Here is a 26,087-nt window from a genome sequence, read left to right on the forward strand (position 1 = left end):
TTTCAAAACTAAAAATTGCGTCAATTTCTTTATTCTTTGAGCTCGGTAGCTGGCGCTCCCATCTGGGTTGCTCCTTTAAGCACCTTTAAGGCCGCTGACGGCCGCCTTTGCGGCTACGGACCTTTTTCGCAAAGGTCTCGACTCTTTGCCGTGTACATGCGCGTCACGCGACTTTGGAGCAAAGGACCTTAATTCGTAAGGCCTTACAAGTGCCCGTGTGACAGGGGTATTATTCTTTCCAGAAAAGGACGGGGACAGTAATGCAGTCTTTGCCTCCAGCTGAGCTTTGTGGAAGCAACCGCCACACGTTGACTAAAGGAGTACCGTTAATACCGTTAATACCGTTAATGTGCTACCTCAGTGGTACTGGTGGCAGTGCATAGTTCACCTGGCGCAACAAAGTCGGTGACGACCTCGTCGACGGTAAGCGTCCCCGCGCGACCCGTGCGCGCCACTTGCACCTGGTGCCAGTGGCCGTCGTCCAGGCGCCGCTCGCTGCGCACCTGGTGTGACGAGGGAAGGCAGGTACGTAGGCATTACACAAAACGCCAAGTATACATATGGTATGCGACATCGCACGGATGTTCCTGTTAGCCATCTATGGGGCCAGCATGGACTTTGGGACCTTGGGACATACGTTTCCTACGTCCCAAAGTCCATGCTGGCCCCACAGATGGAATCACACCAACTAGCCCGGAAGAATACCAATTTGCAGTTCCTGTTAGGCTTCGCTTCTCTCTAATATAACACGCGCACACACACGAGCGCGTGCAAAAGTACACTTGGGCGGAGGTTGGCTGCGATAGAGTATCCAACCTCTTACTCTTTTGAATTCGTTTCCGAATCCTTCCCGGAGAACAGCGTCCATCACTGCCATAACTCTCTGGACAAGTGACGTTAGTAATGATGTCGCAGCTTCCATAACCACGAGGTATAAACTTATTTCACGATAGATACGGATTTTCCCGCAGACTTAATTGCCCATCTCTACTGCGCTTTATGAGTGCTTTCTTCGAGTTACGTCCGCGATTACCGTAACCGCTTTCTCAGGCGATTTTTAAAAGGAGCCGATGCGGCAAGAAAAAAACAAATGTGGATATATCATCAGTTTCTGCAGTGATCCAAAAAATCGGGCGCAGCGCACGCATATCGGTTGAGTCAGACACCTAACGTACCTAGCCTTATCACTGGCACATCATCGACAGCAAATGTGAAGCCATTTGGGAAACGAAACCATATTGTTCAGATTGTACGCACACTCGCTTGACACTTTTTCTTTAGGGAACATTCCTGTGGTTCGTATAAAGTTTAAATGCCGAGCCAGCATAGCTCAGCCGTGTTTCCCAAGATTTGTTTCGCTGAAGTTTCCATTCGGAGATGCCTCTCAAGACCTAGTGAAGAGATCCCCGTAGCGGGACGGGCCCGCAATGCCGCGCACCTTGACAGGTCCCGATCCCAGGTCCACGACGAGGTGCAGGCGGCCCTCGAGCAGCTCGAGGGCGATGAGGTCCCCCTGGGCTCCGCTGGCGTACAGCACCAGCCCGTCGGGCTCTACGGTGCGCAGGCGCACGGAAAAGGCGCCCGCGCTGCGCGGGTCCTCCCAGCTGGGCAGCGCCTGCATGCACAGAGAGGACATCGCCGCTGTTAGCCAGGGTACATATACGATAGAATAGATGGATGAATGTCCTCGAGGCCTGGCTGAGATAGGGAAAGTGCAAATGGGCTCTGTGTGATCAGCTATTGAGGCACGACAGTTGATGTAGAATAGGACACAATTGAAAAGTAGGCTTAAGGCCTAGATTGGGAAGGGGAAGCGGATGAGAGTTCATTGTAGACCACCTTCGTGCCGCATGGTTTTGAAGGTAGTTTCAAATAAAAAAAAATTAGCTGTGGTTTAAACCACAACCACTGCCGAACGGATTGTCTCTAAAGCGCCGATGATATGCCCGATGGGGCAGCTGCCAGCTGCCACGGTGGGCAGATTGTGATGACGTCAGTAGGTCACAAGACCAGCCACGTGACACGACGTGACACCTGTCACATGACTGCACTGACGCTGCCCGCTTGAAAACCTAGCGTAGTGAAGCTTCAAAATTTAGCTCGAGGACTACAGTCGGATACAACTAAAGAACGCAGCGGCTTTTCCCCGTCAGAGGACCCGCTTCCAGCCAATGGCGTCGGCCGATTCTCACAACCTTGCTAGAGTGACAAAGCAGGGAGTGGTAGATGAAAGGGGATAATCCCTTCCCTCTGTTGTCCGGGATAGACCCCTCCCTGCATTGTGGCGCCGCTCCCTGCATTGTCACGCTAGCAGGGTCATGAGAATCGGACGACGCCGTTTGCTGGAAGGGGGTCCTCTGACGGGGAAAAGCCGCTGCGTTCTTGAGTTGCATCCGACTATAGCCTTTAGGAATGATTCGCTCTCCGGCCCCGCATGCGACTCTCAATGTTAAGCGTCTTTCTGACACCCGTCACCGTTGTCTCGTGGTCGCCCTGTAGGAGAGAAGCCAAGAAGGGGGAGGACTCACAAGGAAAGAATCCCTGGTGGTGAAGGTGACTGGGTCTGCGGCGTCCACCTCCTGGCACACAAAGTGGATGTTGCCACGCGCCTGCACCAGTCGGTTGCCCGAGCGAGCAAGGTCGATCAGGTCCAGCTGTAGACTGTCGGCCACCAGCTCAACCTGTGACGAGAGAGGTCCTGAGAGCAGGCTTCTGGACTAGGTGCGGCCCTCAACGGAGCGTGCGATACGATGGGGCCTATTTTCTAAAGATTCAGTTCACGAGTCGTTATTTTTCTCCACTGCTATTGATCCAGACTTCGGCACCAAAGCCGGCAGACTACGATGCTTGTTTAACTGTCAGTCATCATTCATGACGTCAGAAAGTCGCAACTGTCTACAGTAGAAGGGCAAAAAGATTAGGCCGATAAAGCAATTGTTACAAAATACATCCCAGGGGCGGTTTTCTACACGCATTTATTATCCATTTTCCATTCCGGGTCCATTTGGTACTCTGGCATCGGTCATGTAGTTCGGTGACGTAGCCTCGGCTTTCAAACACCCGTTCTCATTGGCAACTGGACCTCGTCATTAAATCGCTGCCAGTGATTAACCGGTGCGTGCGACGAGTGGCGAAGGCGATCGTCGACGTAGGCACCCGCTACCTCGCGATTGGCCGCTTGCTGCTTTCGTCTGATGCCACCGTCGTGCTGACGTCATGCCAGATGAAATGAAAAATGAATTATGGCTCCTTATTGAATACGGCCCCTGGTCTCTATTACTGGAGCAGCACAAAAAGACTAGATAAGGAAGAGAACAGAGGACGACTGGCGAGCGCTGTGCTTTTTTTCGTACTCGCACAGTGGCCGAATCTTGCATTCTTTGGCTGCTCATGCCATCGTGGGATGGAAGTGGGACTGGATGTCCCTTCGTTTCCACTGATATCAGAGTGTTTCCCTGACGACATTTTGAAGTTGAGTTGAGGTGTTGAATGCTACAGGTGAGATTAGCCTTGCTTATTCTGCCGGCTATTGCTCCACCGTAGCGTCACTTCTATGTAATAATGTCCTAAAACCTGTCGCATCTACCCCTCTATGCACACAGTCTTTTATAATTGCACACATTCCTCTCCCGCAGTCACCATCTATGCCCACAATCACTCCACGCAGCCCACTCCAGAAGTCACCAACTATGCACATATTCAGTCACAGTGTTCACAAAGAAGTCACATATTCAGTCACAGTAGCCACATATAACTCCTAGAAGAAGTAGCCTTGGTCGTGGCCATCTGCGCTTTACAGAGAGAGGGGGGCACTGACCTTGCGTAGACAGCCGACGAAGTTTGGTTTCTTGGGTCCCGGCAGCGGGGCGTCGGCGCCGCCCACGAACAGCTCACTGCTCGCCAGGAAGGAGAAGGAACCCGCCGTCGAGCCCCGCTCCGTGTACACGCCGTCCGCCGTGATGGACAGCTGCGCATATTGGTCAGCACACAATGTGAGAAACACAGGCTTGTATTCGGGACGACGGCCGCACAAGGCCAGGCAGGATGTTTGCGACTGAATGCTACACATTATCTTCGCAAAGGAGCGACAGCGTTACAATAGTCGTGATTTTTGTACGCGCATTTTGTTTTCTTATTTTAATTACGCTCTCGCGGCAGTGACTGCATCTTTTGTTTTTTTTTCATCATCATCATTTTATTTTATAAAACCAATACATCAAAACTTAATTGGACCAATAGCCAGCTCGGCTAGTGAAAGGTCCAAATTCGATGTTCGATGTCTACACGTGAGAAATGACTCTGCGGAGGGAAAAGGAGCCCTGAAAACATTTTTCGCTCCCTTGGGGTGAAGGACTGATATATAGGGATAGAGCTAGTACCACGTATATAAAAGGAGGGGCCGGCGCCAAAGTTGCCTGGATCCCATTACTACATGCATATAGGACGCTTTCAGGGCGTTCGAGACATTTTGGCTTTTGGAGGCCCACATGAGCCTTGCGAGCGAGGACCACCGGTGCAACTCAGTCATGGGCCAAAGATGAACTGGGGAGTTTCGATTACGGCATCCTACACCGAAGGTGACGCCGCTTATCCTGAAGAACGTTCTCCTTAAAGCTGCCTATCTCTATGAAAGACCTCCAAGAGTTTACATAGCTATTGAGGTTTCTCTATGGCAGAGCTACCGATGAGGCCCCACGTTGTGCCGAGAAGCAAGTCCAGCCCAGCAGGTGTAGTGACTCACGTGGTAGAAGCTGGTGGTCTTGGTCATGTGGCGCACCTTGCGGTGCACCACCACCCGGTGCCACTGGTTGTCGTCGAAGCGCACCCTGGCGGGGCGGACGCTCTTCTCCAGTGCCCCTGCGCCCAGCACGACGGAGAGCAGCAGGCCGCCGTCCCGCAGCGACAGCTGCATGTAGTCCCCGCCGCGGCCGCTGTGCCAGAGCAGCGCGCTCGACTGGCGTGTCTTGAACAGCAGAGACACCTGCGCAGAACATGCAACGCAGGGACTGGCAGTGTCCGTCGCCCTAACTGTGCCGCGCTGGTGTCACAACTCAGTATTCGTGTCTGCGGAGATACAAGGCACACCTGACGGGCATCAACTGCAGCATCGGGATGCTCGCTCGGCATCTTCACGAGACCGCGTCGGCGCGGTCATGCGGCATATGCGCACTTGCGAACGAAAGTCACTGACACAAAGCAGCACTTTTGAGGACTGCCTGGCGATGTGGAATTTGCCGTCGATACCATAGACAACAGTCGCGATCTGGGTGAGTTGGTACATGGTCTTGAACAAATAAACCCGTCAAGCAACGAAGGACAGAGAAGATACGAGGCACACACCGAGACTCAGTGCATGCCTAATCTCTTCTCCGTCCTTCGTCATTTGATTGGTTCACTTGTTCAAGACCAGGGACAAAACGCGTGCACACAAGGGTATTGCTTCTGCGAGCACATGTGTACAATTTTGCAGTGCCGACAGCAGGCCTCTTAGTACCAGGCAGCGCGGAAAGTTGGCGATGAAGCGTCAATTGGCGACGGTGATCTCTGCGTGCAAGTGTGCAGGTTTCTCCGAGTGAGCGAGCGGTGCTTCAACGCAAAAGCATCACGGACCGTAGTCAGCGGGGTGTACGGACTCTCTGCCACACATAGTGCATCAGTGGGCATGCAACCAATGGCTCCCTCACTGACCTGGTCCGAGCCGCTGATGACGGGCGCCCGGCTCGACTCGAGCGACAGGAATTCGTGGCCCCGGAAAGTGGCCTCCGATGGTTGTTTCTCTGCATGTATAGATGGGAGGAGGAGAGTGCCGTTATGTTTGCCTGGTCATGCATCTGGTAGGCTATTCCAGAGGATGAACACGTGAACACATTCACACGAAAGTCAAGCACGCACACATATGCAGACATGGTTGTTAAGTGGAAGCCCACGGGGACAATGCCCCCCCCCCCCCCCCCCGCACCTGTTACCAGGAGCGGTCATGCCCGAGGGGGAATCGAGGAATGTACGTAGAGGCGTGACGCCCGCGCTTAGGGTGAAAGGCGGCACTAATCCTTTCTGTCCCGACGCGTGGCAACCGGTGCATCGAATGCGCATGCAGCGAGCTGCGCATTCCACTGGGCTCGCGACAGCCCACGGGGACAATGCCCCCCCCCCCCCCCCCGCACCTGCTACCAGGAGCGATCATGCCTGGGGCGGGCCCTGGGCTCCGCCCACTGGTACATACGATGCAATTGCTTTGCTATTGGTCTAAATTGGGCGAGAGCTAGATTACTCAAGCTCCGCCCAATTATCGAAGGGGTTAAAACCCGCGGAAAACGACGACTTGGGACGAGCGCGCCGAGTCTCAAGCTCGGCCGTTTTTAACAGCCTTTTTTTTAAACTGCCCTTTTTTTAAACTGCCTTTTACTCACCTGTCTTTTTATGTCAGTGCCGTCTTTAATAAATAAGTTTTGCTTTGAGAAGCTGGAATTACTGCCCCAACCGGCAACGTGTCGCCGGACGAAGACCTGAAGTACTCTTCGTACTGCTAAAAGACGTTCCAATCGGTAGGAGGAATAAAGAGGAAAGTTTAACTATGGTTATTAAAAGGGAGCAGTTTAAGTCCTGTGTCTCTCTGAAAATTCAGAATTGTCTTCGTGGCAGGCAACGGTGTAGCACCATGTACTATCCGAAGATGCTCCTAGGTGGCACACCTGCCCACTATGGGTTGCTCTTTGGGCACCACCTGCCAGAGTCGTGCTCGTGATTTTTCGCTCGCGACGCTGACAACGCCGACACCGGATTTTCTGCGCAACGGGGCCTTTAACGCTGTCGCGTTAGAAGAGGCAGGCACGGACTCACCCTGGTCGCAGAAGGCGCCCTCGTAGTCCAGGCCCCGGCAGTCGCACACGGGGCCCGTGTCTGTGCTGATGCAGCTGCCGCCGTGCTGGCAAGGGTCGCGCTGCTCGCAAGCCTCGTCGCTTCGCAGCCGGACGCCCTTGAAGCCTGCGCAGTGGGTTTCAGAGCTCCTTTGGGGGCTCGAGGCATGCTGGCAGCACTGCACTTACGCGCTGTGCCAGATGGCATTGCACCTTTTCGTTTTCATCTCGCTGCTTACGTTGGCGTCGATAACCCCCGCAAGGCTACGGATACCTGGCTCAGTTCATACGTGGCCTAACTCACGCGCCGTCTTTGTCTATACGTGTTATAAGTCAGCCTTGCAAGGTTGCTACGCAATGCTACGTGTCCCGCGGGCGTCGCGTTTTGTCGGCAGGTTGTGACAATAGTGGGCTGCATACGGAACACAGAGTGGCATCTGCATGTGGCAACTTTTCTGCAGTAAATTACATCGACATCGCGGTGTATCATAACTGAAAGCTCTCGTATTCACTGTTTGGCCGCATGAGAATACTGTGCAGGTGAGATGAGAAGGCTCTTTCCAGAACTCATTTTTTCGGTCGTGTGATTCAGTTAGGACTAGCCCCTGTGGAGTCTGATGAATTTGGAGATTTTTTGTAGTGCGCTAGCATTTTTAGTGGCCATTCTCAGCTTTGTTAAGCCGTTGTGTGTTTGTTTGGCCGAAGCCTGCTTTGTGGCAGACTGCCCACTAAACTTGCCCACCGGCCTGTGGGCAACCTACCCAGGCGTGTGTATGCATATATTTACGTGATGATGTCCCAAGTTCACGTGACCTAGGTGGCAGATGGAGGATAAACAATGCAAAGCAAAGGTCACACAGCGCTAGCGCACCTAATTTGGGTTTGGCCTAACTACGCAAATCGACCGTCATTTTTTTGCCATTTCTTTTCCGCGAATGAACGTTCGAAGTACGATAGCTAGTTCTTATTCCTTTTCCCCTTTCTCCGCTACGGATTAGCCAAACCGGAATTCGCTTTTGCTCAAGATCTCTTTACCCTTTCCCTGTTCTGTCATTCGAAATGGTCGTGATGCGCGCAGGCTATTCCTCAGTGATCACAAACTGTTTTCGGTAAACGTATCGCACTATCGCACCATCGCCCATATACGTATATCCCTATTGAAAAACGCAACAGAAAATTTTCTGTCGTCATAGCAGATTTTCCTGTAGTATTTTGCGTCCGTACAACAGAAATTCTTGTAACGTAACGACAGGACTTTCTGTAGTATTGAGCAGTTTACTGTCGCAACGACACAGCCAGATCTGCCGAAACAACACAAAACTTCGCAATACTACAGAAAAGTCTGTCGTAACGACAGGACGACAGACATTTCAGTTGTATTTTGGGCCCGACTTTCTCGTATTCTTCGACTAGCATGTGTTCTTTGCACGCATCTTATTGAATTCTGGCTGCGTCAGTGCAGCATCCCCAGCATTCAAGTCGCGGCGGTGAGTGCACGGGCAGCGTGCGGACGCTCACCGATGGGCTCCTGCCTCTTGGGCGGCCTGCCCTGCTCGGAGGCGTAGACCACGTTGCGCACGGCGCCGCGCAGCCTCGGCTCGAAGAACACGGTTGGCAGGGAGAGCGCGGCCAGCTTGGCGCCGTACCACGAGGGCACGCCGCCCACGTAGACGAAGCTGTTGCTCGACTCGTTGCCCATGTGCAGGTCGCCGCCGGGGTCCACGCCTCCGCTGTCCGTCTGGTCGTCGACGCGCAGCCGCGTCTCGGCCCTGCGCACAACCGCCAGTCGCTACGTGATAGGAGAGGGGGCTTCCGCGTGAGGCTCTTCCGTGTTGTGTCAGAGCCTTGACCCTTTACTGGGCGGGGAGAGAGCGGACTACTTCATTCGAAGGACCGCCCCGTAAGGGCCACTCCTTGGGTATTACATCAGATGTACACCGCATGTTTTTAATATGGGTACTATTTTCCCTATCGCCAATTTACTGTTCAGTTTTTCGCTTTTTAAGTAATTTTGTATTGTATAAGTAGTACTGAATAACTGTATAACTATAAGCACTGTATAACTTCTATTTTCATTATTCTGCTTGGTTGTTGTATATGCCTACTCACCCCTGTATATAATATGCGTGTCGCCGCGGAAATATGTAACGGCACGATTGTTTCATCAACTTGTTATTACTACTGCTATGTTTGCATTTATATTAGCATTTTTATTAGCAATATAGGAGGCCCCAGTACAGTCGGTGACTACGGGACCTCCTTCTGTATATATTTAACCAGGCTGTATTTCCTTCTTGTATAAATAAACATGATTCTGATTCTGATTTTGACGTATCGCGCGTGATTGGTCAGGGCATGTTCGGCTCATGGGGCGTTCATAATGATTCCCTAAAAGAAGGAGGGGTGTGACGAATAACTCTTAGCGAGCAAGGCACGTCATGCAGCCGCCAGGAAGTCATGCCAACGATCTTGTCGATCAAAAGCATGGTTTTTCTTTGCCACAAAGATTACCACGTTTGGCGGTGGGGTTTCTGCGGTAGGATGTTTCAAGAATGACAGCGCTTGCCAGGCAGCCCGAAGTTTACAGAGATACGCATGCTTACGCGCGCGCGTAACTCAAGCACGCGTTGCACTCTGAGAGTGTGAATTTCTGTTCACTGCGGATGAAAGGCGCGAAACGTTCTGGCACCCACGGAAGCGACATTAGCAGACTTTCCTGACGACGTCCGCAGTTGAGGCTGGTTGTTTGATAATGAACTTACCTCTCTCCCTCTATATACATTGTTAAGTAATATGCAGTGTAAAACAAGGCATGCTTTCAAGTTTCAACGCCGTGCTTCTCTGTGAGCTGAACGCGAGCGTGCAGCAGGTTCGGCAAATCAATGATTTTCTGACATTGACCCGGTCGTCTCATCCCTCCGCTCAATACCGGTCATCTCTGGATCAAAAATAGCGCGCGGAGTATCTAGAAATTCTCTTTACTGACGCAACTGCTGTAAACCAATGCAGGAGAGTGAAGGCCAGCGTTCTTGATCAGGCACGTACCCGTTTCTCAGCAGCTCGGCGCGGTGCCAGGCTCCGTCGTGCAGGTTTCGGCCGGCACTGAGTAGGAAGGGCGCCTCATCCTCCGGCGGCGGCCTGCTGCCACCGTAGCTCAGGCTCAACCGGAGCCTGCATGACACACACACACAGTTTCAGACTTGGTTTCAGGCTCCCCTGAAACATTATTTCGTGGTATATGCGCACAGTATGAATCCAGTGTGAGGTGCTTAGCTTATATACAATATAAATTTCAAGACCACTGCAATACAGAGGCTTCTGTAACTGACCTCTAATCAATTCAGCGCCTAAGCAAATTTCCTAACCTCGTACCCTCGACTGATTGTGCCTCCTCCAGCTATGCATACTTTCCTTTGGAATCCACTTTTTTACCCAACACAAACTATCGGCGACCTGCCCAAGTCCACTATTTGACTTCCGCTAGCACAAACGTCGAACGACAGGCTCTACTGAGCAGTTCTATCCGCACTCAAGAGCATGGGGTTGATAGAGAAAGCGCCACCGTGCGACCATCCTTGCTCCGTTTCCACTGCGTGCAGTCGCGGCTAAGCGCCAGCTTGGCGCCGCACGTGCACAGGCGCTGCGTTATAGCCCCACCTGAGCGTTCCTTCCACGAGCTTGAGCTCGACGAAGTCCCCGTGGCCTCCATCGTCGGCGTACAGCAGCAGCCCGCTCGGTTCCTGCGTCTGGAAGTCGAGGCTGAGCGTCGCCTGGGGCCCCGCCTGCCAGCGCCGCAGTTGCGCGTACGAGCTGCTCGAGCCCTCCAGCACCACGGCCGAAGGGCCCAGGGGTCCCTCGGCCAGCGACGGGGAGCCCTGCGGGGGGTGACGCGGTGTGAGAGATGAGCCGCTGTTGTTTAGAACTGCTCTCTACTTCGCTCACGCATTCGTTCGTCGACTCGCTCATTCGCTCCCACTCACTAATTCACTCTCCCGCTCTCACTCAGTAATTTATTCCCCCTCACTCACACGCTCACTCATTCCCTATCTTACTCATTCACTGAGGTGTTAGCTGATTCACTTACGTAGACTCAATTACGCTGGTTCACTTGCAAAGTTTTTTCAAATTTTTTCCTTCTCTGTCTGTGTAAGTTTAAGGGCAACTGAGGAGGATTTGGAATGCGTCGAGTTTCAATGGGTAGACTATGTGAAGCTTGCAGGCAAAGCATGCCAAGTCCTTTCGGGCTAGCATTTGAAATGTTGACGTAATCGCCGATTGAAATCGCAACGGCCTTCAAGTTTCTCCGCAGCGCCCAGCGTCAAGTGTGGGAGCGTGTGATAGCGTCACCTAGGGTACCGATATGTTTCCAACGCATAAGCGCTTGCTTTGAAGGAAGAAAGCCAACGCCACCGAAGGCAAAGTCCACCGAGTTTTTTTTTTTTTTTGACAGCATCTAACGACGCACGGCAGGGTGTGGCTGACGGTAGCAGAAACTTGAAATCTTAGCATCCCTGACGTCGCACTTGGCTTCGCCGCACTCCTGTGTTGCTGTGAGGAGAAACTTATAATTTAACTGTTTGTTACGTCATTTTAAATTGTACCACGCACAAAAAAAAAAAAGCGGCACGCTTCACCTACAGCCTATATATATTTGAACCCTTGCATATCGTAGAATTCCCCAAAAGTGATGCAGTTGCCCTTTAAAGAGAAGCTGGAAGCATTTGCTTCAAAGCACTCCATCAGCGATCGCAGCTAAAAGCACAGTACAGCAGTACAGTAGAGCCACGAGTGGCGAGAGACAGCCGACCAACCTGGGCGTCAAGGAGGGGTATCGTCGCAGCAGCTAGCAGCAGCAGGGGTAGAGGACCCAGGGCGCGGAACTGGGCAGCCATCGTCGCCGCTACGGCCACCAGACCGCGCTGGCTGCGAAGCAGTAATGAAAGATTTAAGAATTCACAGTGAAACCAAGATTCTGAAGGTGCATAGGCAGGAAGCGGCTAGCCCTGTGCCTTTTAGTTCACAAAGAGGTCTTGGGTTTGTGCCTATAAATGAGGCAGGGACTCTGTTAAGCTGGAACAATAAAAATTCTGTCGTTCCCGTTCTCTGGATTTAATGTAAACATCTGTACGGAACAATTTGTAATATCTGTATAAGCTGAATTTGTAGTAGCTGAAAAGCTTCCGGGAGAAGATGCTGGGATTGAGGAAAAAAGGTAATTAAATCGAAGAATAAGACTTTCTACTGTTCCGAGTTTTATGCTAAGAATGAAGAAGCACAAAACATAAACATCTCTGTGTCATACCGACTAGTCCGCGAGAAGTCATGCTAGACGGCGATTTATCATGGAGTTATTCATTTGTGCACAGAATTCACAACACTATTTTTTTTAATAGGAAATGTCAAAACGCAGGCATTATCAACTATCGAGTGCCAATTATGTAGTTATTTTTTATTTCTATTCCTGCTGCTCTAATATACATTCCACTGACAAGCAATGTGATCTTCAGAACTAAGATTAAGCAGCTAAACAGTCCTTTAAAAGGCTGTATTTTGTTGATCCCACTGATACGATAATTTGAGCCTCACTCACACGTGGCTTGTCTCAGGATAACGAATTTTTTGAGTCGCAAGTGGGAGGGAACAAAGGTGGCATGGAACTAACGGTTTTCTGAAACAACCCTTTCTTTCTGCGTACATATACCCTCACTGTCTCCAGTTATCTATTTCCTAGGAGTTTGACGGGAAGGGTCAGCAGGGCGGTTTTCCTTCATTGTACACGTACGCTCAGTACACACAGTGCGTATAAAATAGGAATAAAGTGAGGCCTTCAAGGGTGCCATTTATGAGATCTGCGGCAGACATTTAATTTCTTGTTTGTTTTTTTCTCGCGAATATCTAGCATTGTCTGTGGGTTAAGTAATTCGCGTATTCTAGCAAACACTTGTTTATTTTTCATTGCATAGCAAATACATATGCATGCTTATTCACCACGCTATCTCATAGTTGTGCAGTTTTCGTTTTTTTTTTTCTCTTTGTCGCCACGGCGTGAAAAATAATATATTCTTCTCAGTCTCTCTCGCTCTTTCTTCCTTTCTTTCTAGAATTCTTAGGCCGCCTGTTTTTATCTGTAAAGCGACTTATTCTGAAAGGCAAGGCACCAGTCTCTGTGGACCTTGCTATATAAAAAAGGAAAGCATTTTTTTATGTCTCTGACGTACTATTTCTCATTGCGTACCAAGACCGCAATTGCCGCAGCAGGAGCTCTTTTGTAAAGCGTGCTTTCCCGCCAGCGTAGTGTGTATGCGGCAGAGCCGAACCACAAATGCCACAGGCGACGCATTGACGGCGTCGGGGGCTCCTGGGCAATCCTCCGAGGAATGCATCCGCCAAACGCTGGCCCATGGACAAACGTAATAGCTTTTCTTTTATCCTCATCTTGGCGCTCTTTTAGCGGCTTCTCTAGTATCTAAATACCGTTCGGGACGTGACATAGCAGCACTCTCGAAGGTTGCTCGGCGGGAGCAGATAAAGGCGAGCCGGGAAGGGTAGTGAAGGAAAGAGGGAAGAGAACTTAAGCATTTCTCCGCCTCGGCCTCGGTCTTCGTTGCAAACATAAAAAGGCGCACCGTCGAGCGCCTGCACCATCTTATGTCGGTGACGTCGCGCTGATTTCTCTGGGGTGCGAGGAAGTCGGCAGAAATTGCCCTGTTTCAGCATTGAGCAATTCTCATGCACGCGAGGACATTATTCGGCTCTGTCGGTCGGGTAAAAAACAAATGAGAACAAAATTCCATCGCGGAAAGTCTCCCTTTACTCTATTTACTCTCGTCTAAGGCAGCTTTTTCAGACGTGAGCACCGCTCTTCGAATGAAAGTCCTCGACCCTTTTCTCGTCGTTTCTTCACCGAAGTCACACACGATCTGACTGCGGTGCAACCCAATTTACTGCTTGTAACTTCATGAAAGAAGGAAAAAAAGGAATAGGAAAAAGTGGAAATGAAAAGCGCCCGAAGGAAGCGGGAGTAAAAACATTTTTCTCGAGCGCGAATTTGGTGTTAGACGCGGGGAAGGAACACGTTCTTTCCACTCGGTGTCACGAATTTCCCGCCTCTGTGGTCGCACTTGCGACACTTAGGCAGACGTGCTGCAGCACTAGGAGTTGCGTGTAGGCCCGAGCGCCTGCGGCGCAACGCGTTGAGCAAGAGAGCAGCTCCTCCGTACTATGGGTGTTGTTGAAGTCCGATAGGCACTTAATATCGAGAGTCCTCAAAAACAGGCGACCAATGGAGGGGTAAAAGAGTCAAGAAAAAGAAGCAAACAAAGACATTCGCTTCAGAAAAGAGCGCGAAAGAAAAATAACGACAAATAGCAGTGAATGCGGCTGATGTGTCTGGGGCCAAGAAACGAGACTAGCCCTCAGTAGCAGGAATCCGCTCTCGTAGTCGGCATTGTAAGGAGCCGACACAGAGGCTGACCTGCCTCTCGAAGTTTGTCGGCGTCCGTCTGCAAGATTCTCTGCGATCTAGTTTGGGTGGAACGACCACTTCGTATAGACTTCTGACCCTAGCAACAGAGGATGCAAAGTATTCTTCTAGCTCATTTGTGACGCGAATTTTCTACGCTGCGCCGATGACGCCACAGCTAGCACGGCGCAAGGAAGAAGCTCAACATTGGTTTTGGGGTTACATCTCATTGATCATATATGTTATGAACGCAAAAGAGCAAGGACAAACGAATACATTGAGGCCAGTGCCAACTAGCCTAAATTTCTCTTCTGTCGAATCTTACTCAACATGGCAGTTGAACGAAAATCCCTTCCGCGTAACTCTTACTTATGACCCACCAATGTGCTCGTCATTTAGACTCTTTGTTCCGAGATGTGGTAGCACAGTTTCTGGCACTGAAACAGAAATAACAGAAAGCGATGTCCTTATACGAGCAGAACGCGTTAAAGCTCTTTTTTTTGTTTTCATCACAGCTCGTGACTGAGGCTGAGAGATGATTAGTTTTGCCCCAGAATAACAGCTCGGTAGCCACAACGCATGGCTTCCATTCTTAGATACGTGTGACTGTGCTGGATGAGGCAGCGACAGCGGAATGCTCTTTGTTGGCGTTTTGGCTGCAAGACATGCACCCTTTGGATGACCTACTAAAAGCTCAACAAGTTTTGTGAAGTATGGTCAATCTGTCTAGGAGCTACTTTCTGTTTTCGCCCGTAGTAATAGTGAGATGTGTCGTCGCATTGACATTTGTGGCGTCCCCCATAGCCTGAGTCGCTTTAGGACGTTAAACCCCCATAAGCCAAACCATTGACATTTGTAAGTAGCTGCCGCTCAGCGAGGAGAGGAATAAAGAATGCGGGGAAAAAAATGCTTTTTTACGACGAAAATCGGATGCACATACCAATAACCTTCCTTTAGCAACTAAGCAAATTGTTTGCTTCGCAGAGGATATCATGGCGATTGAAAATAACTTTCTGTAACTTATGCGGCTTGCCTTTGCCATAGCTTGATTTCACCAACTCTTGTAAGGGGGCAAACGAAAGTATTCACGCCAATGTAAATTATCTATGTTGTAAGCATCTAGAATCCTCATGAATGTACAAAGAAAACAGGCATTCCGAGTAGTTAAACTTGCTAACGTCTGCGAAGAAACCAACCGAATAAGGCAAAAAGAAAGCACCAAGTCGTGTGAAAGGTTTCTGTCGATGAACAGTTCATAGCCGCGCATGAGCGAAAAGAAACCGTGAACCAGTGTCAGCCCACTGTCTTTTGGGACATGGTGAAATAAAGATGCTAAATTGTTGGTCTTGCCTTGTCTGGTGCACACACTTAACCGAGCCAGGAAGCCGGAGGCAGAAGGAAACGGCGAAAGGAAGCAAGAGGGGAAGTAATTCCCTTGGCGCAACACCCGCCAAGGAGTGCTACCCGCCTTCTGCCCTCAAGCTGTGCAGTGCCACGGATGTGCCGATAGCCAAACAGTCCAGGGCACAGATACGTGCTGTGTAAACCAAAATCACCTCATCTTTATTTTCTGTCTGCACACAGATACTGCGGCGTCGTAGTATAGTAGCATTAGTAGTCGCATTATAATAGCAGCCGGAGGAAAAGTAACACCAAAAACTCGCTGACGTCACCAGTCTCGGATCACGTGATTACCTTCTCCCCATCCTGTCGACTGCGCCAAATGTAAAGTTTCGTAACTGAAGCAGCACAGCACACATCTTTCGACGCCATCTATTTATTCTGATCTCCCCTAATCGCCTTCCTCCTCTTTCCGTTAGCACTGAACTATATTGTCTTTATCGGCCCGTAACACTACTACACCGTGAGGCCACAGCGTTGCCGTGCGCACCTTTCAGTCAATGCGAACATGTCATCTATGGTCATTGAATGCTGTCTTGGGAATGCGCCTTTTCGGAAAAGAGGAGAGGCAATACAGCCATGTAATCTCTTCGGTCTGGGAGGAAGCAAGGGGACTGAGTTTTTTTTTTGTGCAATGTCAGCAACGCTAGCGCACGGTAAGAGCAAGGTTTTGGGAGCAATGCCTGGATGGGAACCTCCTCCAAGAGGGACTGATAAAAAAAAAAACGGGAGGCGAGAGGCAGGGAAAGAGGGCCGCTGATACCCAGCCTCCCCCGGCTGATCCTCGCTTCCCTGCAGCCATCGTCTGGCGCGCCCAATTAGAGAGATTGAGCTCTTCTTTCTGCCTCTTCTGTCGGCTCGCGAAACCCCGCCGTCGTGTCGCCGAGATACGGAGGCGTTCGTAAGGAGGTTGCGGAGAAGGGAGGAACGACGCACCCCACTCCTCCTTATCCGCACTCTGAGAGTTGAATGATTGATTGGCCGCTCTATAGACGAATCGATTTTCCCCCCTGTCTCGTAGTATATGTACACGCTCGTGGGCCGCCGCCTGTGTATATACGCTGCAGCTTCTCGACAACCACTCCCTCCCTCCCACCTCCTCGGTATCCATGTTGCGCAACGCGCCGTCTCCTTCCGTCCCCCGTGTCTTTGCGGCTTGCCCTTCAAGTTTGGCCTGATCCAATAAGCGTCGCGTCGCCCACGTGCGCTGCCGGCGGCGTCGCAGTGGGCGTTTCCTTGCCCGAGGCGCAAATAAGAAAAAAAGAAAAAAAAACGAACCCCATGTGTGTGAGCCAGCCGTGTTTGCCAGCGAGTCGCAGTCCGTCCTGTGTCTCACTTTCTTTCTCCGCTGTCGCCCAGCTTGCGGGCTTCATTTTGCAACGGTCCGCGTCGCGGGTCGTGAGCTTCGATCGTAATCTGCCGTCTCTCCCTCTCTCCCCCTGTCTCGCCCGCTCGAAGCCCAGTTGGTGGGAGAGAAGGGAGAAACGAACTAGTGCGCCATCTAGCGACCACCGAATGATTTTTTTTTCTCCTTCATTTTTATCGGGAGCGGCGGTGGGGGGAGTGCCCGTCACGAAAAGCACGTTCCACACGGTCGGCCTCGTTTTTCGGTCGCGCACGGCCGTCGCTGCCTACATTGTGGAACGGGAGGGGGGAGTATGATCAAGAACTGGCCAAGTTCACGAATGGTAGTGAGACTAGGCAGGGGTTCATTCTCGGGAAAAGGCCGGCTCTGTCCATGAGAATATCAGCTGATGAAAGCAGGGAGGGACTGCAGAAAAGACCCGTTAGTCTTTTCTTCTCCTTTTCAGAGTGCTAATGAAAGGCAGGGGTGACGAAATTGCAGCAGCGAGCTTATTAACGGGCACGTCACGGATAGACCTTTACAGTGGTCGCGGCGCGCCGAGCCCTCCCTGGCACTTCGCAAGAAACAGGCGATAACCGCTCGACGGCCTGAATTCTGAGTACGGAGGTTCAACAACAGGGCTAGAACAACTTCGTTATCATACGACATCTGTTTGGGTATTCATGAGTGAGGGAACGTATAGACATGTATAGACAGGGTGGCGGGTTCATAAAGGTAATGTCTGGGCTCTTTCTTAGTAGTCCTCAGTCTGCAATATGCTTTGCTTGCGCAGTCCTCTCAACGGGTATAACAGCAAGTGCTTGATATGCGAGACAGCATCCTTCCCTATAAAAAAAAAGAAAAGACTAAACGTTTCTATCTTTTTTTTTGTCTCTCTTAGGCCTGACAAAGGGGCAGCAATGGCTGCACACCCTTATCCCGCCCCCTTCCCCTTGACCTCTTCGCTGCGCCCACTCCCACGCTGGCGGAGCAGAGACCTACGTAATATCCATGAGTCGAGACCCGGGTCACAAAGTGATCACGGAATGGTGAGGGCATTAAATTCTTACTAAATACATTCCTCTACAGTATTAATACTGCTACTATGCGGATCTGCTAAGCATGCCTTAACTGTCAGCGTTCGTTGTGAACGAAGAAACTGGGCTTTTTGCTGCTGCAAATTAAATAAAGGAGGTAAGAAGGAAAGAAAAGGAAAAGAATGAAGTCAACTGTAAAAATGGGGAAAGAAATGAAGAAATACAAAAAGAAAGAAGGGAAAAAGGAAGGAAGGGAAGAACGAAAGAAAGAAAAGGGAAAGAAAGAAAGGAAGAAGAAAAAAAGAGAGAAAGAAAGCAAGAAAGGCACAAGGAAAGAAAGAAGGAAAAAATGAAAACGGAATAGAGAAAGAAACGAATACCGAAAGAAAGGGAAAGAAATAAAGAAGGAAATGAAGAAAACCAGCCAGCTCTGAGCACATCGATTGCCTGGGTAGTCGCGTGTTGCCCCTGTTGTTGACAGCTTTAACTTCCTCCTGACTCCTTCTGAGGGCTTCCCCAATGTGGGACTCCCCAGTTGTCCGGCGGAGCCCAGAAGAAAGTGGAAGTGTCATGACTATGATATCACTTCAACGTCATGAAGGCGCACACGGCAAGCATCGCGCGCTAAGAAACCTTCCGTCTTAAGGCCGTGCACTCCAAGGTCGGCCTGGTACGCCGTCAACAACAGCCTTTACATTCTATAACGCCGTGAAGCCCTGGCGCCAACTCCCGAAAGCACCGCACCGCAGCGTTTCTGTTCGCGAGTTCGAAGCACTCTCGGAAGAAAGGCATCTCGCTCTACTCGGCGCAACTTCCGTTCGCGCTGACGGTAATAGGCGGAAAGTTTGCTAGCGAATGTGTGCGAGGCACCATTCGAAACTGGGCCGGCAGGCAACGAGGCGAACTTGAAAGTGATGAGTGACTCCTCCTTACTAACCCGCGGTAAGAAAGAAAAAGCAAAGAACGCGGGAAGAAAGGAAATATTTAGGGAAAGACGGAAATAACTAAAGCATAAAAAGTGATCTGAGAAAGAAAGGGAGAAATAGGGAGAGAAGTAAAGGAAAGAATGAGCCAGAGAAAGCAATAGTGAAAGCAAGCAAGTGCGCAAGCAAGATGGATAGAGTGAAGGCGTCAGAAGTAGGAGATATAGAGAGATATGGAGAAAGAAAGGAAGGGAAGAAAGAAAGAAAGAAGGAAGGAAGGAAGGGAAGAAGGAAGGAAGGAAGGAAAAAAGAAGGAATGGAAGAAAGGAAGGAAGGAAGGAAGGAAGGGAGAAAGGAAGGAAGGGAAGAAAGGAAGGAATGGAGGAAGGAAGGAAAGAAAGAAAGAAAGAAAGAAGGAAGGTTGGAAGGAAGAGAAGAAAGAAAGAAAGAATAAGGAAGGGAAGAAAGAACGTTAGAAAGAAAGGAAAGAAGAGAAGGAAGGGAAGAAAGAAAGAAAGAAAGAAGAGAAGGAAGGGAAGAAAGAAAGAAAGAAAGAAAGAAAGAAAGAAAGAAAGGAAGAAAGAAAGAAAGAAAGAAAGAAAGAAAGAAAGAAAGAAAGAAAGAAAGAAAGAAAGAAAGAAAGAAAGAAAGAGGCAGCCTTGTTGGCATTGATTTGAAGATAGCGCTAGCAGAGAAACGCTGGTACGTAACAAGACCGCCACCTGCGTCTTTGCGGGAGAGCTGCACTCGCAGGGGCGAAGCGCATCGTATGGCGCTAACGAGCTCGGCCTGCCTTTGCTGCTCTGTTGGAATTCGTCCGAGGCTACTGCAGCTGGGGCACTATACACGGGTGCGAGTCGACGCAAAGGCCGTGATGGCGTTAAGATGCAGGCGGGATCAGATGCAGGCGTCTGTTTTTTATTTCTCATATATGCCTGATAGTGTGCAGGAAATTAACCTCCTGTCACCGCTCCATAAGGCCAGTGGCGTCTAAAAATCTTCGCAAGCACGCTTCCTACTACGCGACTCTCAGTTTTGAAGGGCAGGTCTCCACCTAGTGCTGGCTAACACTATGGTGGGACAGAGAAAATAATTAAAAGAAAAAGTGTCCGGGCCCGTGCCATTTAGTTACAACGGGCTTAATACAATCCGAAGTTTTAACAAGAGTTCTAGTCTGGCTAGTTGGTGATCGTCCGTAGAAGCCATAGTAAAACTGCGCTAAAAAACACGACACACAAAGGAATGTTTGATGCGTGTCATGTTTTTTTTTAGCGCAATCTTACCGTTGCTTCTACAGACGGTCAGAAGTTGAAAAATAACAAACAACAACAAAAAAGTATTTTGCATAGCAGAAATGATAAAGAAACATAAAAGAAAAAATTACTCGTGCCTTCAGAGCCCAAGCCACTGGAATTACTGTGGATGGTTATGCCTTTCTCGTCAGCCCTACAACCGTAGTGTCGTAAGAAAAAGACGAGTCAAAAACTCAAATAAGATGTTTCGCAAACGCTCACGTCGAAAGCTTCAGAGCTTATCGCTGAACTGAAAGAATACGAGCGCATAAGACGACCCCTTTGTGGATAAGAGGACAAACGGCAGTTTCACGGTAATACGAAGAAGGAGGCCTGGCGCAGATTAGATTATTCGTACGACTTTGACGCAGTTCTTGAGAGTCTGAAACAAGTCTCACATAAAACTGGGGAAACGCACAACTGGCTTCTAAGCGTTCGTATGTCGTGATTGCAATTACAGAAGCTTGACAAGGAAACAAATGGCGTACGGTGACAGCACACTATGGCTGTCAACTAAGCACGTCTCACTTTGAGCGTTCGCCACTATGAAGTCTTATGACAGTTTCACGGCGTGGAAATGTCGCACTGTGAGTCAAGCGGGTAGCGTTCTGGTGGGTGTCGTCAACTTACAGCAGTGTAAACTAATATCGGGCATGTGCTACAGATACCACCTACTGCCACTGACCCACAGGTTAATCGTGGTACTCTCGTAACACAGCCAGTACGAAATTTCCTTCAACACCTATGCTTTTACTCGGTGATTTTATACTTTCTGATTGTAATCTGAAACATTAATTAAGTTCCCCATGTTTGCTCTTTTTATTTGATTTTATAACTTCCAAAACTCATACGCTCTATGCTCAGCGGTACAGTTAATAAGACGACCTTCTGAAGGGTCGTTCGCGCTTGGCCGCATTCCTAACAAGACCAGATTTTCTGCCTGACATTACCCGCTCTTCCGATATAAGCGATAATTCGTTAAATACTTTCTATGTGAACACGACACTCCGGAAAACTCTCAAGCTTTTAAAGGCAACGTGGCGCGTATTATGAGAGGACAAATTTTGTCGCCGTTGACAGAGAACTGCCCGATTTTATCGAAACTTTTTCAACAGATTTCAGAAACCGGTCCGTTAACTCCAAATGAGGCACGTTTGCTAGCGAGAATGACGCTCCCCCCCCCCCCCCCGCCTCTCTCCTAACAGATTAATATATTTCAATGCGTACCATGACTTCTAGGTGGCATGAGGCCTGGAGGAATAATTAGATCAGAGGGCAGTTTAGTGTAAACAATAGATTTCACAGCTTAGCGAGGTTCGTGCCTACTCACTCGTGCTAGGCTGCTTACATATTTGCCTCTGAAGCGTATGTAATGTCTCTGAAAAGCGCTAGACAGCTTCCTAATACGTAAAAGTATTTTTTTTATGTGAATACAGGAAAATTTGGCGTCTCTTTGACTCCACACCTAACAATTCAACTGCTCTAGTAAACTAAAGCTATGTGGCACAGCTATAACTAAAAGGATTATGAAGATACTTTTCATATGTCTTGGTCATTTATTTCATTAATTATCATTACTTGTTACGCCTCCAGTGACTGTCGGTGCGATTGGTGCTATCTAGCTGACTATCCCAATAAATTATCATTTCACAAGCAATCTTTGCCACGAATCTCACATGGCTCAAACAAGATGGCGGGTTATTGGCTTCCAGCAATGACAACGCGAAAAGTTGCGGTTTTTGTTCGATCCTTCCAAAATGTGTCTCATACTTCCCGTCCGCAACTTTGCCGCATGTCTTGTCGCCTTCGCCACTTCTCTAGCGAGATCTCCGCCTTCTTGCTTCAGTCAACTGTGGGAAAGCCCACTTGCGAAATTAAGCCCGATGTCTATGATGAACACTAGTCCACAAAGCTCAATTATATTACCTCATATCTTTTAGAACGCTGGATACAAAACTTGCCCTAATCAATGATAAACAGGAAATATTGTTTCGTTTCATAAAACTGCAAACAAAATTCATTATCGTCTCGTATCGGCAACCAGTACAAGTTGTACTTCATGTGAGCACACCCTATTCACCAACTTGTTGCAGGAAAAAGGCAACAACGCCCACCTGCTGAGAGTTAGATGGACGTAAATGAGCCCCAGGAGGTCAGAATCAATAGACTAATCTCTTCTCTACATCACACGATATATTTTTCAGTGATACTAATTCGCACGTAAAAATCCGACGGTCAACGAACAGAGTTCCGAAACTGCTTGCATATTCAGTACCGAAATGTGTGCATATAATCTCTACTTGATACTCAGAAAACTCACGCTTACGGTACGGAAGTCGGAAATCACCGCCACCTCCCCTAGAGAAGCATTTTACTCTCCTTGCATTTGATATGGCGCATCTAATCTGTCACCTTGAGTGAAAGAGTGACAAAATGGGACTCGAAAGAAGGAAGACACAACGCGAGCGGTGACAAGCAATTTTCCGGCTTCGATGCGTTGCCGCAATAAATACGAAATAAGGGACGGATGACAAGAAATAGGCTTAGGGTAACGGCACAACTAATGTTTTTTTTTTTTCGGTAAGCGAATCAACGCGACGCTGACGCACTGCGCACAAGGAATACTGGGAATAAAAATACTAGGAACAATATCCGAATTGAACGGCTAGCCTGTTACGTCAGGGGTCTCAGTCTCACCCCGCACGTGAAACTGTCAGCACGGTGCCCGAGTCCTTGCGCGCAGCTCTTCTGAGCTCGCATCTTTTACCGCTTTCACCGCAACACAGCGTCGGCGGAGGCCCATTTTTTATTGACGAGCGGTTTTCGCGCCAAGCAACGCCCATCGCTGCCGTGTGGCCCAAGATCCGGGCCCGGCGCGCGTGACGCAACCGCTTGATCGCCGCAGGCTTTTATCTGGGCTCGGACGGGGCGGATTGGCTTGGCTTCGCACGGCTTTGCAAACGGCCCGGGGGACAACGCACCGCCGCTGCGGGCGCCCGGAGAAATGGTTCGCGCGCCCCCTGTTGTCGCCTCGCGCGGCTTCAGGTGCGTGACGCAACGGGCCCTTTCGAAAGACGCACACGTACGCACGCACGTACGCCGCCACCCGCTCGCGCTAGCCCGCAATTACCTGGCGGCCCCCTCAATTTGCTGCGAGAGCCTTTGTACGCCGGTCTAGAAAGGTGCTGTACTATGCACGTCAGCCTCGCTACGTGGCTCAGTATTAGGTGCGAACGGTGCACGCCAGCCTCGCTACGTGGCTCAGTATTTGATGCGAACGGTGCAGAGCAAAAACGGGTGGTTTGTGCTCTCCGAGCTAGGAAGGGTGTTAGGGGCTAGTCCTTCGGGCACTAATTGAGCAGCCGCAACCATTAGATCCCATGTAAGAGCGAGGATTACTGCCATGCAGACTTACTGCAAATGGAACATTAGCGGTCTCTCTAAGGACCAATCTTTCGTCATGGAAACTGCTGGAGTTATAGACTCGTTTTATTCGTTTTATGCTTTGAGTTTAGTTACTGACCAACCTTTGAAATGTACTGTACAGTGCACGCCAGCCTCGCTACGCGGCTCAGTATTAGGTGCGAACGGTCCACGTCAGTCTCGCTACGTGGCTCAGTATTTGATGCCGACGGTGCAGCGCAAAAACGGGTGGTTTGTGCTCTCCAAGCCAGAAAGGGTGTTAGAAGTTAGTCCTTCGGGGACTAATTGAGCAGCCGCAACCATTAGATCCCATGTAAGAGCGAGGATTACTGCCATGCAGGCTTACTGCAAATGGAACATTAGCGGTCTCTCTAAGGACCAATCTTTCGTCATGGAAACTGCTGGAGTTATAGACTCGTTTTATTCGTTTTATGCTTTGAGTTTAGTTACTGACCAACCTTTGAAATGTACTGTACAATGCACGCCAGCCTCGCTACGTGGCTCAGTATTAGGTGCGAACGGTCCACGTCAGCCTCGCTACGTGGCTGAGTATTTGATGCGAACGGTGCAGAGCAAAAACGGGTGGTTTGTGCTTTCCAAGCCAGAAAGGGTGTTAGGGGTTAGTCCTTCGGGGACTAATTGAGCAGCCGCAACCATTAGATCCCATGTAAGAGCGAGGATTACTGCCATGCAGGCTTACTGCAAATGGAACATTAGCGGTCTAAGGACCAATCTTTCGTCATGGAAACTGCTGGAGTTATAGACTCGTTTTATTCGTTTTATGCTTTGAGTTTAGTTACTGACCAACCTTTGAAATGTACTGTACAATGCACGCCAGCCTCGCTACGTGGCTCAGTATTAGGTGCGAACGGTGCACGTCAGCCTCGCTACGTGGCTGAGTATTTGATGCGAACGGTGCAGAGCAAAAACGGGTGGTTTGTGCTTTCCAAGCCAGAAAGGGTGTTAGGGGTTAGTCCTTCGGGGACTAATTGAGCAGCCGCAACCATTAGATCCCATGTAAGAGCGAGGATTACTGCCATGCAGGCTTACTGCAAATGGAACATTAGCGGTCTAAGGACCAATCTTTCGTCATGGAAACTGCTGGAGTTATAGACTCGTTTTATTCGTTTTATGCTTTGAGTTTAGTTACTGACCAACCTTTGAAATGTACTGTACAATGCACGCCAGCCTCGCTACGTGGCTCAGTATTAGGTGCGAACGGTGCACGTCAGCCTCGCTACGTGGCTGAGTATTTGATGCGAACGGTGCAGAGCAAAAACGGGTGGTTTGTGCTTTCCAAGCCAGAAAGGGTGTTAGGGGTTAGTCCTTCGGGGACTAATTGAGCAGCCGCAACCATTAGATCCCATGTAAGAGCGAGGATTACTGCCATGCAGGCTTACTGCAAATGGAACATTAGCGGTCTAAGGACCAATCTTTCGTCATGAAACTGCTGGAGTTATAGACTCGTTTTATTCGTTTTATGCTTTGAGTTTAGTTACTGACCAACCTTTGAAATGTACTGTACAATGCACGCCAGCCTCGCTACGTGGCTCAGTATTAGGTGCGAACGGTCCACGTCAGCCTCGCTACGTGGCTCAGTATTTGATGCGGACGGTGCAGCGCAAAAACTGGTGGTTTGTGCTCTCCAAGCCAGAAAGGACTGGAAAGGGTGTTATGGGTTAGTCCTTCTGGGACTAATTTTACAGCCGCAAACATTAGATCCCATGTAAGAGCGAGGATTACTGCCATGCAGACTTACTGGAAATGGAACATTAGCGGTCTCTCTAAGGACCAATCTTTCGTCATGGAAAGGGCTGCAGTTTTAGTCCCTTTTTACTCGTTTCATGCATTGAGTGTAGTTACTGACCAACCTTTGATTTCTTTCATCCGCAGGAAAAGGTACGAATGGGGCTTAACTAAGGTCGAATAGATTGGAAAATGTAGTTGACTTTTCCAAAGTCGCACGGAGCTTGCAAGTTAGTGAAATGCAAATAGAATTCATTTGCACAGCGTCAACTGTGCATGCAATGCACCGTCTCGTGCATTAAAAGCCTGCTTACGCCAGCACGGGCGTGGTGGCATGTCTAGCGGGAGGGTCTACTGGGTGATGGCGCGCGCGTGGCATTAATGACGTGTGCTAAAGGTAAGCTTTGTCTCCCCGCCATCGACGACAGGAAAATTTCAATGCTGTTGCGTATCAGGACAGTTTTTGGTGCAAGTGTGAAGCCCAGAACGACTTTCTTCTTCGTGAATCAAACTTCTGGTGTGATGTAAGCCTTCTCAGTCAAGTGCATTAAATGCGGCTACGGAATTTGATTGACTTGACATTTTGATGAGGCTTGTATGC

General features: G+C 49.7%; 1 protein-coding gene across 1 annotated transcript in view; it reads right to left on the reverse strand.

Annotated features, from left to right (window-relative positions):
• The window catches only part of Nrx-1 (Neurexin 1), a 54,430-nt gene that overhangs the window by 17,299 nt on the left and 11,044 nt on the right, over positions 1-26,087 (reverse strand). The window contains exons 2-12 of the mRNA XM_077665677.1: positions 11,669-11,780; positions 10,515-10,732; positions 9,903-10,028; positions 8,376-8,626; positions 6,841-6,984; positions 5,689-5,777; positions 4,742-4,981; positions 3,818-3,967; positions 2,529-2,681; positions 1,439-1,615; positions 389-503 (exon numbers count right to left, since the gene is read on the reverse strand). Coding sequence (XP_077521803.1) covers positions 389-503; positions 1,439-1,615; positions 2,529-2,681; positions 3,818-3,967; positions 4,742-4,981; positions 5,689-5,777; positions 6,841-6,984; positions 8,376-8,626; positions 9,903-10,028; positions 10,515-10,732; positions 11,669-11,749 — 1,744 coding nt within the window. The 5' untranslated portion in view covers positions 11,750-11,780. The remainder of the gene's footprint in view (positions 1-388; positions 504-1,438; positions 1,616-2,528; positions 2,682-3,817; positions 3,968-4,741; positions 4,982-5,688; positions 5,778-6,840; positions 6,985-8,375; positions 8,627-9,902; positions 10,029-10,514; positions 10,733-11,668; positions 11,781-26,087) is intronic.

Source organism: Amblyomma americanum, chromosome 5, assembly GCF_052857255.1.
Source record: "Amblyomma americanum isolate KBUSLIRL-KWMA chromosome 5, ASM5285725v1, whole genome shotgun sequence".
Taxonomy (NCBI): domain Eukaryota; kingdom Metazoa; phylum Arthropoda; class Arachnida; order Ixodida; family Ixodidae; genus Amblyomma; species Amblyomma americanum.